General features: G+C 40.6%; 1 protein-coding gene across 3 annotated transcripts in view; it reads right to left on the bottom strand.

Annotated features, from left to right (window-relative positions):
- elavl4 (ELAV like neuron-specific RNA binding protein 4) overlaps positions 1–18,011 on the bottom strand; it is a 75,883-nt gene that overhangs the window by 10,591 nt on the left and 47,281 nt on the right. For all 3 annotated transcript variants that reach the window (XM_068318749.1, XM_068318750.1, XM_068318751.1), the window contains 2 exons: positions 14,770–14,873; positions 11,467–11,620 (listed from right to left, as the gene is read on the bottom strand). In XM_068318749.1, the coding sequence (XP_068174850.1) occupies positions 11,467–11,620; positions 14,770–14,873 (258 nt within the window). The remainder of the gene's footprint in view (positions 1–11,466; positions 11,621–14,769; positions 14,874–18,011) is intronic.

Below are 18,011 nucleotides of genomic sequence, written 5' to 3'. Positions count from 1 at the left end.
TACTTAGGAAATTTTCTACTTACGAAACGCCTCAACAGGAAAATACTGCCTCTAGTTACGAAGAAATTTCGACTTACGAGGGGTAAAAATACAGTATGGGCTGCTACTCGCAGCTCCCACAGGTTCCTGAACGCAACATTCAAATAGCTGCTCTGCCATTGGCTATTACCTAGCATCCTGGCATCCCACTGGCTTACAGGGAGCTCTGTGTGTGTTCCTAGATAGGTGCAGTGTCTATGCAGCGTCCTCGTCATTCGGCCCTCGACCCGTGAGGTGTTCTGATAGTTTTACTTAAATATATTAACTTTTAAAGTTTTCGCTATGGACCCCATGAAAGTGACGGAGAAAAGAGGAAAAGAGAAGACGAAGAAAAGAGTTTTTTTGTCCAACAAAGCAAGAGATAATAGAAAAGCATGAAAAAGGGATGCGTTTGGTTGATCTCCCCAAAGAATATGGCCGTAATACATCTACAATCGCCATGTTATTAAAACAAAAGGACGTTTAAGGAGTTTAAGGCATCGCGTGGGTGGTTGGAGAAGTTCAGAAGGAGGACTGGAATTCACTCTGTTGTTCAGAATTGTGAGATAGAAGCGCATGAACCAAAGAGGGCAAAAAACAATGAGGACAGCTGTTAAAATGTACATGGCCATCATTTTTATTCTTTATTGTTTGTTTTTTACGTTATGCACAACTCTCATTTATTGTGTAATAATCTAATCGTAACATGTATTTTTTACATGTTTCGATGCATTTTTATGCTTCATAAAACATTTATGTCTGAATTTTGGGGGGCTTGGAATGGATTAGGGCATTTGCATGGAAAACGTGTCTCTACTTACGAAATTTTCTATTTACGAAATTTCTTCCAGAATCAATTAATTTCGTAAGTAGAGGTACCACCGTACTCACAAAAGCACACAATCACAAGAAGTTGGTTGTGTTGTGCAGCTGCAGTCGCAGTCAGTCATACATTCACTCCTCACGTGCTGTTCTCAGTGACATTTGAGCCATTTCCTGGGAGATATTTTTTGACTGCCAACTGAGAGGAACATTTAGAGCTGTGCTTCCTGGGAGGTCTTTTATTGGTGTCTTTGAATGCTCCATGTGCGTTACTGCCTGTGTATGTATGCATGAGTGTGTATGTGTGTGTACGCATGCACTGGTATCTATTAATGGATGCTGTGCCTTGTTTTAATGAGGCTCCTAGATGGCCCAGAGGATGCTCGCTCAGTGACAGCAGCAGTCTGTGGAAGACACTATTTACATAATACTATGTGTGTGCACAGGCATGTCTGTGTGACTGAGGCTGAATAAAGGCAGGAAAGTGAGAAAGAGGGGAATTTTGTGTTTGAGCATCATTGTGTGCAGCCCCTTTCTTACATATAAAAACCTTCCTTATTGTTATTCCTCATTTTTGTACATGCCATCCCTCTCCCCATCATTTTTAAAACTTTCTGCTGGCGTGTCTCATGGTACTTGTTCCACCTGAATTCTTATTCCGAGAAGCACCTTGACCATCTCGCTCCCCTTTTTGCTCTCTTTTTCTCACCAGAATTCAGGCATCACAAGGTTATTTATTTTCTAAGCATACTCAAAATGCCAACGGAATGCAAATCGCCATCTTAAGTCTTTTTATACATATCATTCTGTAAACAAATTAAGAGAAGTTGTTGTTTTGGCACACAAATGAAATGATGGATTTCGCAAATGTAATCACGTATACGGTAATCACGAGTCCATGCAATTGAACTGTTTTTCTTAATTTGTAAGATCCTCATTTGGACTTCACGCTAATTTCTAATCACTTGGGAACACTTAAAAGTATTTCTTTGACATCACATATCCAAAAGGCTCCCCGTTTTCTATTAACTGTTCATAAACTGTTCACCAATCAGTGTCCTTCTACGCAGGCTAACAACTTTCAGGTGCAACAGAAACATAAACCCAAATGAAAACAATTTTAAACTTATCCTTTTTGGCAGAAACAGAAAAAATTGAAAACTATGACCAATATAAGTTTTGTTAGGTGTGTAATTAAGTCAGCCCTGACTGCATGTAAACACAAAGGAACAACGCCACTTCACAGTCATTATTCTATTCTTACATTTACTCTTTACTTTTCTCTTTATCGCTTTGTTTTAATTAACTTCCCAGAAGCTGACATATACCTAGTTTAATTCTTTAATTCTGTACGAAATCATGTTTGTTATTCCTGCTACATTGTCTTCAGTTATCACTGCAGTTGCCAGAGTAGTATGTGAGGTAACATGGAGGTCACCGGTGTGTCAATGAGATGAGTTGTTTTGGAGCTATAGGCCGTAACGGTGATTAGTAATAGATATTTGTCGATGGTAAGGTTTGAAAATTTACTTAACGTTAAAGCTTTTCATAAAGTCACGGTACATCACTTTAATAAGTCTACTGTGTCCAAGGAAGCAAAGGCGGAAAAGGAAGAGCCTTGCTCAAGGACAACTCAGTGGTAGTTAAGGAAGTGGAGAGCATTACTCATTCACTCCCTCCACTGAGACGAGAGAGGAGAAGAGAGGACTGTATTTGTCCTTAAATCCTCACACTTGTTTGGCCTTGAGCTGCTTCTAAGCTGGTTCTGGCTGGAGGGCCCCTAGACAAATGCTTGGCATACTGATGAAGGAATGGCGCGCGCACATGCACACACACACGCACACACACACTTCAGTGATAACTCAAGAACAGCTGAGAATAAAGTGAAAAATAAAGAGTAGATTTGTTTGCGATCATTTACTATCACTACTGTTTCCACCGTGTTAGTGTGTATGTATGTGTGCTTGTGTGTATGACAGAGTGAGAGAGAGAGAGAGAGAGAGTCTTGACGTGGCCGTCATAAAGCCGTGTGCATGATGGTTTCACTTGCACACACAGTGCATCTTTACCACGAGGAAGGCATCCCAGTTCAACTACACACACATCTTGTTCTGGGCTGCCGTGGATCAAAACCCAGGTGACACTGAAAAACCAGATGGCTATGCAAAAAAATTCTTTGTAAGAAACCATCACTGCTTTCTTTCCCCTCTATACCCCCAGTGGAATCATGCCTCTGTCTTCACCATATAGTTTCACATAGTTCAGGCCCCTGTGTCACGAATGATTAAGTAGGACTTTCGTTAAAACCAAGCAAGAATTTCTAAGGAAACAGATTTCCACCCAAATGTGTTGACTCGAGCATTCTGGAGGAATTCTCTTGTTTACGAAATCAAGCTTGGAACAGGAGTTAAACACCATCTCCTGCTCAGCTGTAGTGAAATAAAAGGCATGTTCATGAGTGAAGGCCCTCAGACGCAGTTGAAGGCTGTGTTGGGAAACATTCCTCATTTACTCCTGAAGTGTCACTAGACAAGAGGAATGAACGTGCAAGGAAAGCATCTAATATTGAATCTGAACCAACAACTGTACCTGTAGATGTACAAATTTTATCATGGTAGGTTTTGATCTCACGATCCTGTCTTCTCTACATCACCAAATGTTATTGCTAAAAGTGCTACTCCTGAGCATTTCTACAGAGCAGGTGGTTACTTGTTCCATTTGTTGCTCTTCTGTTCCTCATTAGTACAAAATACAACTAACTAGCAATTAATGAAGCTTACTGTCACTATAGTGAGACCAACCTAATAACTGTCCTTTCAAACAGCCTTAGAAGCCTAGGATGCTTATCAATGGCCAGTCAGCCATATAGGCAACATTAGAGCACAATGTACTTGCTAGGGTACAGCAATCTGTCTCTCTTCTTCTCATACTCTTTCTGCTCTCCCTCTGCTCCACAGTAATCAACAGAGGCTTATGTAACTCTCTCTACCTGTGCTTATCTCTCTCTAACACACACCGACAGGCACATTGGCTGCCTTACTAATGACACGCTACCTAAATCTGAGGGAAGGCAGAGTGAGAGAGGTTGGGGACGGTGAGCGAATGCCAGGTTAGAGAAGGGGCGAGGCAGGAATGAAAAAGGAGAGAGGGAAAAGAGTGGGAAAAGTGGAGCGAGGAAGAAATGTAAGGAGGTGACGGTAAAGGACGATAATGAAATGAAACGGTGCTATTCTTGCTTTCTCTGGCACAAACAAAGCTGCTCTCTTTCTAAAACCCACTATCATTTCCCCAAACACTGACTGACTGACAGAAAAATGACTGCTCCTCTGAGAAACCAAAAGAAAGGAGAGTGGTGAGAAAACTGGCTTCTGGGTAATGAAAGAACCGCACTTTCTTTTCAATTTCATGCATCTAGCTCTTTGTATCCTTGTAAGTAGGCCCATACACTCGCCGAGATAGACACATGCACGGCTGCACACGTGTACAAGCAAAATCTTAAAGTGTTTCTGTCACTCCGTTCCCAATCCTTTTATATTTCATTTGAGGAGCTATATTGTGCAAACTGTATCAAATGATTCGACTTGTCTTTCCAATGTATAAATATAGTATGGCAGCAGCACAAAGAAACCCTTTTTCTGCTGTCTTTTAATTATGAAGAGGAAAAAATGCAATGTCCTTGTTGTAAGTAACATTAGTATGCCCGGGTACAGATGGCATTTGAAAAAGCAGCAAGTGGAGAGACAAATACACTTTGAAGAGCGGAGGCGACCTGTGCTTTAGCCTTTGTCTGAGCGTAGCTTCAACCATCTGTCTAATGTGTGTGAGAAGCACAAAATAGTGTGCTTATCTGTTTGTGCCTGTGTGTTCATGTACTGTATGCCGGGTACCAAAGACAGAACACACTCAAAAGCCTATGAGGGAAAAGAATCCTAGTAGTAGACAGATACAAGATGATATGAATCAAGGCTGCAATCTTGCCACCTAGAGGGTGTACCGCTTCACTAGAATAACCTTGACCGCTCTCTACTACTGAACAGGTAGAGAACAGGTTCAGTGTGGTGTCAGTCTGAAGGGGAATATCCATTATTCAAGTCAAGAGAGGAGAGAATGTCCCAGCTGTACAGAGGAGAGGTAATCTTTTGAGGACACAACATTGCAAACATGAATGATATGAAATAACACCAAGCTGTGGAGCCATTCTGGCTTGTAAGGAGATTTCTACAGCTCCATTTTCCTGGCATTGGAAAGACTAGTGCTGGCAGCACTATGCCGTGGCATTCCCTGACCTTCAAACGCTCAGTGGGTTTCTTTGTACCCACTGAGTAGGTACGGAACAAATGTGAAAAAGAGTTCTGTGGAAATTAGGAAGCACATTTGGTGTTTTTGTGGAAACAGACTTAGGTGGTGCACCAAGAGAAAGACCACGTCCGGTTACAGACACAACATAATAATTTTTTAATTACTATTTTAGAGTAAAGAAATATGCAGTTGCAGAACCTGACTAAATATCAAAAAGGAAGTAGAATTGAAGTTGACACCTAGAACATACTGTATGCTGACTGTGGCAGAGGCAATCTACTGATAACAGTACCTTTCAGACATTTTGAATACTTTCCCATCGCTCAATAAAAAAAACCCTGCTGTAATTTAAAGAAGCGGGACGTTCAGTGTGATGCACTCAGTTTGAAAGCCCCTAAGCAGAGCCTTATGATGCACAATGTAATGTAGCCTGAGCAAACCACACACAAGCAGCGTTTGTGTGTAGCTGAATGTTGTCGCATATGTATGAGCCATACAGTATACACAGTTCTAACTTATCGGGGATAATTGTGTCTTTCTTCCTCTAAAACTACCAAATTACAAGGGAGGAGAGCTTGTGTTGTTGCAATTATGACTAAAGTAGCTTTGGGTACATTTTACAGGGGTGAGTCATGAAACAAGACATCTTCAGTGCCATTATTATTGTCTATATACATAATCAAATTTTTATAGCCTCCAACAGAGTCAGTAATTGCTCACAACAGGTCTTGATCCAAAAAAAGTTTTGAGGATACTGAAAGCTCCAACATACAAACTATAACTTGACAACGACATACATCTAAGCATACGCAAAAAATAACCCAGAAAACTGTGATTAGAAACACTGATATTCTCTTTCTGGAGCTGTGTGATGCTGTAAATGCTTGTGACCTTTGTAGGAATCTTCCCTATAGCTCCTGTCCATCACACATAAAAGGACTTCAGCATCAGCCGTTTTGCAGCCGCATCTTTACACACACTGAGCAGCAACTGAGTTTCACATCAGAGCCAGCGTTTATAGAAGCCAAGCATGAGAATTGATCATATTTGCAGTTATTGATCGGGTAAGCATTGACCTCTGCTTACACACGGGTCCCGGATGGAGAACTAGGAATAGCCAACTATTGATCCAAGGCTGTCTCTGATATTATATCTGTTTCAAATTGAGGCTAAGTCCAAACCAGCTGGCAGAGCACAAGATCACGCCCTAGCTGCTTTCCCTGAAGGTTAAAAAAGAGAGGAAGGATGGGGAATACATCCTGTACTATTTGCAATTACAAAGAAACAAGAATATGCTTATCAGTACAGAAAGAATCAATAAGCAGAGGAAGAAACAGAGGAGAGTAAAGTGACAGAGGAGAGATGGAGAGATATCCCTGTCAAGTTGATGTGGAGTTTGCTCTCTGAGTCTGAGGGCAATTTGGGAGTTTCAGCTGCCTCTGACCATGAATGATGCTGGCAGTGATGCTTTTAAAGTTCCCTTTTTGTCTTCATGAACACAAGAGTGACTGCGGGGTGTATCCTGTTGATGAGGAGGCCATTTAGAGAAAACAGACTTCATGTTCCCAATTTAGCAGCGCAGGAGCTGGGGATCATCGGTCCATCTGCCAGTGGTCACTGGGGAGCATCCATTACTTCTTTATGTAGCAGTGCTGTGCCTATGTGTTTCAGCCCGGATACAGCTCCTGTCCACAGCCTATGTAAGTTCTGTAGATGATGTCAGCATGTGTGTGATATACGGACAGGGACTCAATGAGGGAAATGGATTTCATATACTGATTAGGCCATTACTTAGTCAATGGATATAAAGACATTGATGACTTTGAAACATGACATCCACAAGGATACCGCATAAAAACAGATAAATAAACTACAACTTAACAACAATTACATGATATTCATCTGAAATGAGTGTTGAACTGCAACACCACCACCATGTAAACACCCAGAGGCTGATTACCTGGACGTTGCACCATGTTTTGGACCACAAACCAGCCAGGTTCTAGATCTTTACTTCCTTTTCACGGCTTTCTTGCTCTGCACTTATATTTTTGGCAGACACAAGAGAGTTAAGTTTTGCAGCCCATTTCTCTCTAAGTGGCAGAGATTGTGTGTGTTTCTAGTGAGCTTGCCTGTACAGTAACTAACTGAGAGAAGAAAAAGATGAGTCAATGATGCTAGCATACGACCCTCAGGGCTCGTCTAAAGTCCTCCGTGTTTTTAATCACCAGCAACTCTACATCTAATTGATCATTAACATTTCTCCTGCTGATCCTTACGTCTCTGAGGACACCTTGCATCTATTTTTCACATTATCATCATTTGTATGCATGTGTGTGCATATGCAGTGTCAGTGGATATACTGGACACACTTTTTGTTTTTGAATGGTATGTATGTCTCGAGCCTTGTAAATTTTAGATACAAATGAGGCAGGTAGCAAATAGTGAGTTAAATTAAGCTATTTGGCCAGTTCAGTGCATAAAGATGTAGTGGTATGAAGTGTTGTGGATTTCAGTGGATGAGTTTTGAAGTGGCAGAGCAACATTTTGAATAATTAGGTAAAATCTTATATATTAACTTGACGAAACATAACACCTTCTTCTGCCCATTTCACTCTCTAAAAAACCCCCAAAATGTTGATGTTTGAGGGGCCGAAAAAGACTACAATAAGAATTGAGAAGTTCACATCTTTACTGAAAGATTCTTGTTTTGTTGCTGTTTAGCAGAAAGTATTCAGAATGTTTCATATATTTACTTAGCTTAGACCTTCCCACTACTGTGAGCAGGTGTTAAAGGGGAGGAAGAGTGGAGAGCCTCTCTTTCACCAGTGGGATCAGCACCATGGAGAGCACCATAGACATAAGACTGGTCCTCTGACTACATTATACTGCTATACAGCAAATGAATGATGGTTTAAGGTCAGGCCAGGTGAAGGATGTTCATTAATGGATTATTTTACATGTGATGTAACAAACAGTTGAACTGTGTTACATCATCAGGATGGCCAAATTATTAACACAGCCAGATTAAGTAAATAGAATTTTCTGTGAAGTAATAGAATGGATTTAAATGAGGTTTTGTAAATACTTTAGGGTTTTAATGACTGGTAGTGTGTGTGCTGCATTCAAAAACGTGTAAGATGCTTGTCATACACTCTTTGATGAGTGTGGGATAATTTGAAATTAATTTGAAACTACAAATTTTCTTGCAACCAAAACAGAAAGGATTCAAAAATAAATATGACGTACTTATTACAAGTTATCAATTTGATCTTGATCCAAGACCTGATTAACTTAAACTACTAATAACATTAGCTTTAACTTAACATAATAATTTAGAATATGAAACTTCTAGCTGTTGGTGTACATTTATACATTGTCGTATTGAGACGTTTTAGGCCAGGGAGGGACATTTACTGAATCTAATGCTCAAGGAGAGAGACATGTATATTAAATATTTGTGTGTTAGCTTTAAACCACTGCGTATGACTGAAATAGTTACTAATATTCTCAGGTGAGCATTTGGTCTGGCTGTTTATATTATTTCCCATGTTGGGGATAAAAAAATGGCTGCAATTTATATGGACATAAAGATATGACTATATAATCATGGCCTGAGCTGGGAAGCTAAGCAAAAATGATACATAACAATACAGAGATGCTTGTGTGGTTGTGGTTGAACAGCTATGTTTTCTGTGGTCGTGTTGCCTGTTGTGTGACTGAGCCTCTTTGAACGGCGTCTCCAGGGTCCAAGAAGGATGGTGGTCTGACAGGTCTGTCAGAAAAATCAACAGATGTGCCCACTTCATCTAAATGTGTGCTGATGAGGGTAGAATCTTTTCCCCTTACCTCTCCCTTTGCTTCCTCCCTCCTCTCATTTCCTCTTCCTCCCACGTCTCTGCACAATCTTTGTTCCATGCTTTCCTTTGTCTGCACTCCCCTCTGTCTCCTTTTCTCCTCCTGTTTGTTTTCCCTTCCCCTGTTTCCCCCTGTTCTCCCACCCTCTCTCTCTCTCTCTCTCTCTCTCTCTCTCTCTCTCTCTCCTCATCTGCTCAGTGTGTACAGACAGGCATGCACCTCACAGCCAGCAGTGATTTATTCTGCTTAGGCAAATGAGTGCAGCTTACAGCATGCTGCTCCCTTTCTGCTTCATCACTACGCAGTGCACAGAACACTGGAGCAGGTTGCCTGTAGGCACACACAAGCCCTGAAATTGATCTAAGAGACATGCTGGAGGGGGTCTTCCACAACACAATGGCCTGATGTGATTCATTCCTGTGTTTTGAATGTAGTGGAATGTGTAATTGAGCATGTATATTACACAGCTTGTGCCTCTCATGTAATCATTGTTTTGATTGTGACTCCTTCAGCTGGATACACGGTCAGAAAAGTCAGTAGGGAACGGCTGGTGGACAATGAAGATGAGAATCTATAGCGATATTAACAAGAATGTGGTCTGGTATTGTATATATTCAGATACAGCATGATGAAACCATAAAATCACGTATAATGATTTGATTGGTGTGTAACAGAAAAGCCTTTTCAGTCAAATAACACAAATGAATCAAGTTGTGAATTTCAAAATGCTGTAAAACAACACATGATCATATCATCACAATGCAATTTTGTCTTTTGTGATCAGGGTTGTAGGAGAAATAATGATGAAAGAAACAACGCAGTTTCTTATTTTAGTTTTGGTTGGAAATGGTCTACTATGATTGTCTCGCTCTCCCCATACTGTATAGTATGCATCTGTAAATAGTGTTTTTTTTAGTATCTTCATGTATAAACATACAAAAAACAACTTACTTCAGTTTATTAATATAATTATCGGAGGCTTATTTGCTTAAGCTTCTTAAATGCAACGATGTCAAAAGGACGTTGTGGTCTAGCGTGGAGTGAACACCGCCAGTGTGAATATGACTAGTGTAGAGCCAGTGGTGATCTTCTGAGACCTCACATACCTTTTGTACTTGATTGGGTGTTTATTTTTAACTATAGTGGTACTGTTTTGCTATTTGTATTCTCTTTTTTTTTTTAGAAAAGTCTCCCATGGACAAGTGGTGAAAATGAGCACTCGTGCTAACACACTGTAAACTGACGCATCTACAAGTTGTGCAACTGTGCATTCAGCAATGTGTTTGTTATGTTCATGTCAAATAAATAAACATAAACCTTATTCCCTTCATCCCCTGTGTCGTCTGACGTACATGCACCTCTATGTACATTTCACTGCATCGATACCATTGCTAAAAATTTATATGAGGGAAGTTTGCTTTACCCCAAACAAAATCCACTGTCAAAAGTAGAACACAAAACATTAATTAATATTAGATTAGAGATTTAAATAATTAATGAGGTTAAGCTGTTGTGGAAATGAGAGATTGGTGATGCACTTGTCATTTCTGCTCCTTTGGGATTTTTCCAGGTAATGCAAACTATTATTTTTCTCATTCATTATGTATTTTTTTCACCCAGCGGTGTCTCAGCTCCTATTAATCACAATGTTGATTATTTTTGCATTTGTTTGCATGCATGCAACTGAGGATTAAGAGACAGTGCGACACTAGTTCACTAGCAATGAACACACCCGTCACTCAGTGAGGACCAACTGGCTTTGAAAAGCATTTGGAGATGATGCCTATGAATAGCTATGGGACTAAATACAAGACCTTTGATTCTCACAGTGTCATTTACGCCCAAATTATTTTCTGTTAAGGTAGAAAACTGTGTATTGAGCAAACCTTAAATGAGCTTCTCCCATCAAACCTAGATATGCATTATAATTTAGATACAGCCTAAAGACAATACATGATAAATGGTGATGAAATGAGATGCAGACCTGTGTAACCAGTTACATTTGAGTTCACTATTTAGTGTTTCAGATGAGGCCAAAAGAATATGTTAACGTCCAGCTGACAGCTAAATTTAACGTGTTCCTGAAGCTACGGGTAGAAAACGGCATTAGCTTCTAAAACAGATGTTAAAGGAAAAACTAAAGAAATATTTTTAAATTGCAGGAATTTGTTCCCTCTCAAAGGTCACTTCTTAAATCTGTCTATCAAATTTCAAAACAAAAGAAACACATGAGTTAAAAACTGTAAAACGTTACAGTTTATAAAAGAAAGGTGTGAAAGTGCTAGAACTGCTGTTACAGACAAGCTGGTCTTATATTCTTGTGTGTCTAAATATCAAATACGGACACAAAAAAATAGACAAGTGTTTCAAAGTATGCACAGATAATGCTTGTGCATGAACTGTATCTGAGTGGACATGTGTATCTGTGTTTAAGTGTGAAGGAAAGAGGAGGCGCTGCCCCATGGATACCTGTGACCTGGTCGACTAGGATGCGTGAGGTGATGATCCGTCCGTACTGGGAGAAGAGCTGCTCCAGCTCCTTCTGGGTCATGGTTTTGGGCAGGCCACTCACATACAGGTTGGCGTCACGGATCGAAGCTGAGCTGGGTCGCGCATACGACACCTGTGAAAACAGACGGTCTTAAAGCTTTGGAGTGCAAGAGATGCGATTCAATGTACAGTGAGGGAAAAAAAAAGAAGTGTTCCCACGGCGATTACAGTTGTCAGTAAAAGCTTCAGCTCCAAGGGAGTTTGAAAGATAACAGTGTTTGCTGAGGGACGCAGAGGGAACTTCGCTCCCATGAGTAGAGACGAGTGTTTAAAAAGTCTCTCCATTCAAGTTGTTGATATCAAGCACTGTTCTGTATTCACTATGATTCTGTATTCACTGTGTCTTTCATCAGTTTAATTAGATTTAAAAATATACCATTAAGAAAGAACAAGTCATTGTAAAACATGTCAGTTTGTTGCACCATTGAATTTTAATAATCAGTTATACGTTATGTGTCCAACCTTTAGCAAACTCTTCCCAGAAGACCAACTGAACAGTATTTTTCTAATCTTAGTCCGAGAAGTAAGTACTTACTCATGTTAATTAATGGTCTGGCTTTTCTTATACTGTGTCCTGTAAACACACACACACACACACACACACACACATGCAAATGCACATAAATCCCCTACTTTCTTGCCATTGCCAGACTCTCCTGGTCAGCTAGCTCACAAAGGGATTGAACGACATCCTCATGTCGTCACTCTCCCACACATTATCGCCCTGTTCCAAGTCACAAGCTGTTCCTCCTCCATACACATACATTAACACAGGAACAGTCCATTGACATGCATGCACACATAAAGTCTCCAGTGCTATTTTTCACTTCTTTCTTTCGTCTCACTTTCTCCTCCCTGAGATACACTGAATGTCATCCTTAATGGTGCAAATGGTAGGAACTGAACAATGGCTATACTGTGCTGTGCAGCTCCCAGCAGAAGTGCTCAACCAGTGAACTTTCCCTTGTCAAACTTTGTCCCCAACATCCTTGTGCGTGGACCTGATTTTGCTACAGCAAAAGATGCGTAAATCCCATTACTACTGCTGCTGACAGGAGCAGCTTTCCCTTGCAGTACTTTCATTACCTCTTGACATGTGGAGACATAAGCCATCAAATAAGGTTAGACTCAGGAAAATATGGTGGATATTCAGTCATATCCCTGAGCAGCAGCATGGAAATCCTGCTGAACTCTAACGGTGGGAGAATGGGATTGGGAAGTGCCTTTCCCCATGTCTTAATTTTCTTTCAAAAATCTTCCTCTCTGGCCTTCTTGCTCAGCTCCTTTGTCTTCCTCCTCTTCTTCGCATCTCTCCCACTTTTTACCGCCCATGTTTCTTCCTTCCACCTTCTTCCTGCATGCTGCCTGACTAAACCTTTCTCTCTTCCAGATTCTGTCTTTTTTTGCTTCTCTTTTCTTTGTGCAGCTTTCCCTCATTTTCACTCCTTGTCAGCCAACTCCAGATGTCTAATCCATTAACACCTCCTCAAGCTGTGAGCTGTATTGTGTACAAGTGTGGCATGGCGCATGTGTAAAACAGTGTGTGTTAGAGTGTGCAAGCTAAAGAATTTTTAAAAACGTGTGAGTGATAATGTGCATGCATGTCAGTGTGAGCTCGTCTCAGTTTCAGCCTGCTGCATCTCCTCATGCCTCAGTAAGAAAGCAACATTGCTGACAAAATCTGAGGTGTCATGGTGGAGGAACTGCATCAAAACCAACTGAAAGACACAACCTGGGTACACATCCCCCAAGAACATGCAAATCAGGGCCAAATACTTCTGCACAAGTATGGAGTGTGGGAAGGGTGCTACATGAAAGAGCTACAAACTTAATTTTAGAATTACCGTGCTACCTAACAATTTCCCTCAACCCTTGGGGTATTTCAGTCTGTTGTGGGGGGAAAGTCAAGGAAAAAGGCTAGTGGGAGGGAGGAAATGAAGTGTGAAGGAGCGATAGCGCCAGGCGGAGATGTAGAGACGTCTTCTGTCATTATGAAGACAGCTTTTATTTAAGGAACAACTTGAGGCAACCTTTTGTGTCATGAGTCTGAGAGAGAAAATATGTGAAGTCAAGACTGCAGAACTCAGGAGGGACTTCATGAATTTGAGGGTTCATAAATGACCTTCAACTCTTGTTAGGCTTCATATAGGAAGAGACTAATTTTCACCAAAGTTTAAAGTCTCCATGCTGGCTGACCTGCTTCGTTCTACACTAAGAGCAGGGCTCCAGTAATTCACTTTGTCCTTCAGACACACATCATGGTTTTGTGACAGCTCTGCTTTGTAGAGATTGTAGCAATTACTGAATGATACGTGTGTATGCACAAGACACACGCAGTCTCATTAAAGCTATGTCCAACATACCTACATATACGCTAATACAACACATAAGGAACACACAAAGAACTTCCTTCTGTCTGTGGCATAAATTAGACTGGATTCTAACAGTGTTTCACCACTATAGGCTAATCTGATTCAGTTAGATTCGATTAGATAACATGAGATCAGATTAGGGCTAATGACAGACAGAGAATCCAGGGATTATCGTGGTGCAACAGATTACTGCTAATTTCAGTGGATGACGGTACAGGATGAGAGAAAAGACGAGCATGGGATGATTGATGCCCTGGTGTTGGTCAGCTGCTTGTAAGATTTAATATTGAGTCTTTGAAACATGAAAACCGCAGCATTGCTGGCAATGATTTATTTTCCATACCTCTGTAACAACCACCAACAAGATTGCACATTAGTCATGTCATTAAAATGCAATAACCAAACCTTCAATTATATTGGAAAACATGCAATGATTGACATGTTTCTTCCCTTTCCCTCAGAGATATAATTTCTGCTGTACATGTTGACATTTGGAGAGTCATTAGCATATGAGCCATAGTCACAAGCTTTTAAATGGGTCTCTTTGATTGAGACAGTCCATTTATTTCTCAGGCTCATGCATGTTAGTCCTATTTTGCCCCCATCTCATTTAACAACACAATTACTGTCCAAAAAAAAAAAAGCAAAAAGCAGCCTCATAGTATAAACTCAATTTGACCTCCCACAACTTTAAAAACCTAGTGTGATTATATTAATTAGCATTAGGCAGCTCATTCTTAGATTTTGCAGCACCATATACAAATATTTGGGTTATGATAAAAAGAACAATGTGAAAACAGCTGTTGTGTGTTGAAATACGTTTTGTTCAGCTAGACATGATGTCAGTTACCTTGATTGTTTTGGTCTGAAGTCTGAGTCCATTTAACGTGTTGATGGCTTTCTCTGCATCTTTTGGATCGATGTAGTTGACAAATCCGTATCCCAGGCTCTGTCCTGTAATGTCAAAAAGAGAGAAATGATAGCTTTTGAAATGTCACCTCAATTCGATAATCTAGAAATACCTAATTTGTAGTCTGATTATCATCAATGTTTAAAGATTTGAAGGTAGACAGAGAGACTCCTTGTATTTTGTAGAGTATGAACATTTAATGTGACTATATTTCACTCCGCCTTATAATTACAATCATTCTACTACAATTTTTTGCAGTTATTTGTTCTATATTAATGTCCTCGACCATTCAACGCTTACAGTATGTCATAAAAAATAAAGTTCTATTTAATATGCCGCAGAAAAGACAGTATCACAGAGAAACAAAAAAACAAAAAAAACAAAAAATATCTTATTACTGTCTTGGCAGCTTTACAAAAACAGGAAAAAACACCACCCCCATTTCCCTCTAAACCTGAAGTGTCTTACATAGCAGAATCCCTTTGAGTGTGAAGCAGGTCTGACATTTCTCAGTATTTCCCCGACAGTTCAAGCCTTTCAGCAGGCGTAGGACTTTAAGACGATGCCTTTAGCCATCAGGGCCTTAAGTTGGCTAGTTTTCAATAAACAGCCACTGCACACTAACACCACACACACAGACGTCCAAAGAATCCCAGTCAGTTTAATAGGAGCAGCACACACATATTCACACTAATGGGAACAGACAGTGGTTAGTCAGAGACAAAGTGAATCACAAAATATGGAGCATGGCTGTCTCACAAAATAAATACATTTGAGCTATGGATATCACAGAGCAGAACAGCTCAGTAGTGAGCTGTGTAAGGGCCAGGAGGGACTTGTAGTCCCAACATCAAACAGCTGATGATATTCTCCTCTCTTTTCCTCCCTCTTCTCCTCTCGATTAACTGTGGATTATCAGACACTCTATTGTTAATTAAAAACCTGCCACCCTGAAGAGACTAATTGCTATTTATAACTAACCATTCTTTCCTCTGTCTCCTCTTCCACGCTGACTCTCAGCTGACATCAGGTGTTAACTTTCAGTTTAAATATAACCCACCCTGTTGTGGCTTCTCTTCTTTACAAAACAATGGACAGACGAAGGACACCATGATTAATGAAGGAGAAGAGGACATTGATAGAATGTAAACACTCCATTGACACTGACGCTGAGTGCCTAATGTTGGCACCACAGTGTCCCAGAATTTGCCTCCTCTTTCACACTCAACTCCTACTTTACCTTCACCTTCTTCACACCTCTACCTCATCTTCAAAAGGAAGTATAAAGTTGGACATTGTACAGCAAACAAAACATATCCCAGCTGACTCTGGGCAGAAGGCATGGTACTTCCTGGTTCATCATAGGACTACATGCAGAATGACAAACAACAATTCACACTCACATTAACACCTGTGAGTCACCATTCTAGATGAAAATAACATGTTTGTGCTTTGGTATGCTACGAGTTAGAATGCAACTACAAGACTGTACATGAGTCAACAGAGCATTTACAGTCTTGCAAGAAATCAGTAAGGTATTTATTGTGAATACAGGTTTGATGAACGTGGTATTCAGCTCCTTGTAAATGACAATGTACTTTTGAACGAGCTTTCATCAAGACTGAGTTGTGTGCATGTGGAGCTTATATTGGTATTGGCTTCTCTTTGGCAAAGCTTAGGCTGGAGGAAACAAGGTAGGAGTAATCCAGTTTCAATCAATTCTCTGGACTTAAGAAAGCTGCTTGGAGATGTTTCACCTATCATCCAAAAGGCTTCTTCAGTTCTGGTGGTTGTTGGTCTTGTCTCAACCTTTTAACTGTGTGAGTTGTGGTCAGTGCTATTCATTTTCCAACGACCACTGTTAAGACAGGACCAGACTATAAATCAGTGAACTATGATGTTTTTTCCTGGCCTTGGGTAATGGTGGGTAACTTGTCGGCCTTGTGTTTCAGGGTCCTGATGACTCTAGGCATGTGTGTTGAGGTGCCAGATGGGTCTTGACTATGGGCGTTGGAACACGAATAGTACTGACCACACCCCACAAAGTTAAGAGGCTGAGACAAGACCATGTGGATTTTCCATCCAAGAGGCTTTTTCACCACAAGAAGTGAAAAAGCCTCTTGGATGAGACACAAAATGTCTTCAAGAAACTTTCTCAAGTGGAGTGGATTGATTTAAACGACTTTGGATAACCATCACCTGGATGAATGAGAACCTCCGCAGACATCAGGCAGGTTTAAGGCTGACCAACTGGCATCAGTACCCAGGTAAATGGGAGGATGAGGTGGAAACTGAAGAGGAAAAGTCCTCATGAAAGGTCTCCAACCCCACCAACCGTTTCCTAACTAATAAGGGGCAACGAACAGCAGGGTGGGACCATCAACCGCTTGAGTGCCTGGAGACTACACATACGGGTGGGAGACGCAACACCAGTGCACTTTATAGATGCAAACATGTGCAGTCTCATATGCAAGTACAAATTTAATCAGTCAATCACAGAGGCATACAAAAATAACCACAAGGAGTAAAGAAATTTGTTTCGGTAGGACAATGAAGAATGAATGCTTATGTGTGTAAATAGGGTTACTGGAGTTCCTCCACCATTCTGACAACATCAGCACTAAAAAGAAGAATCGCACATTCCAATTCCATCCTCTCTCTTGTATGTGCATACGCACATGAGTGAGGATACTAGCAAAGCAGCTCTCCATCTGTAAACTACAATCTGCATGCAGAGGCAGCAGGCTGGCAGCAGTCCTGTTACAACAGATGACCTGCTGACTTCTACCGGGATCAGCCCTGACTGCTGCCTGCATGTGGATCACAGCACGACGGTTACTTGCTCTGTTCTGGTTCAAGGCACAGCAGTTATAGCACTTTCACTCCTGAAAGTCAGAACCAAGGTCGTGTTTTTTTTATATCACACTTGATATATTTGGTTGGTGGTGGTTTGACAATTTACTTTTGAAAGGACATGACAACAAACCTAGATGTTCTGGCCACTATCTGTGTGGGTTGTCTCTATGTATACTAATGACTGACTGGGTTGTACACTGGTGTTTGGCATTACTACGCTTTTCTTCTTCTGTTTAGTGGTGACTGCAGTCTGCTGTAAATTCATCTATTTGTTCCAATAGTCTGAACCATGCAAATAAGTGCTCTGACATTTAAATTGAACCAAA

The sequence above is a fragment of the Antennarius striatus genome, chromosome 7 (assembly GCF_040054535.1).
Source record: "Antennarius striatus isolate MH-2024 chromosome 7, ASM4005453v1, whole genome shotgun sequence".
Classification (NCBI taxonomy): Eukaryota; Metazoa; Chordata; class Actinopteri; order Lophiiformes; family Antennariidae; genus Antennarius; species Antennarius striatus.
This window is presented reverse-complemented; position numbering and strand designations above follow the sequence as displayed.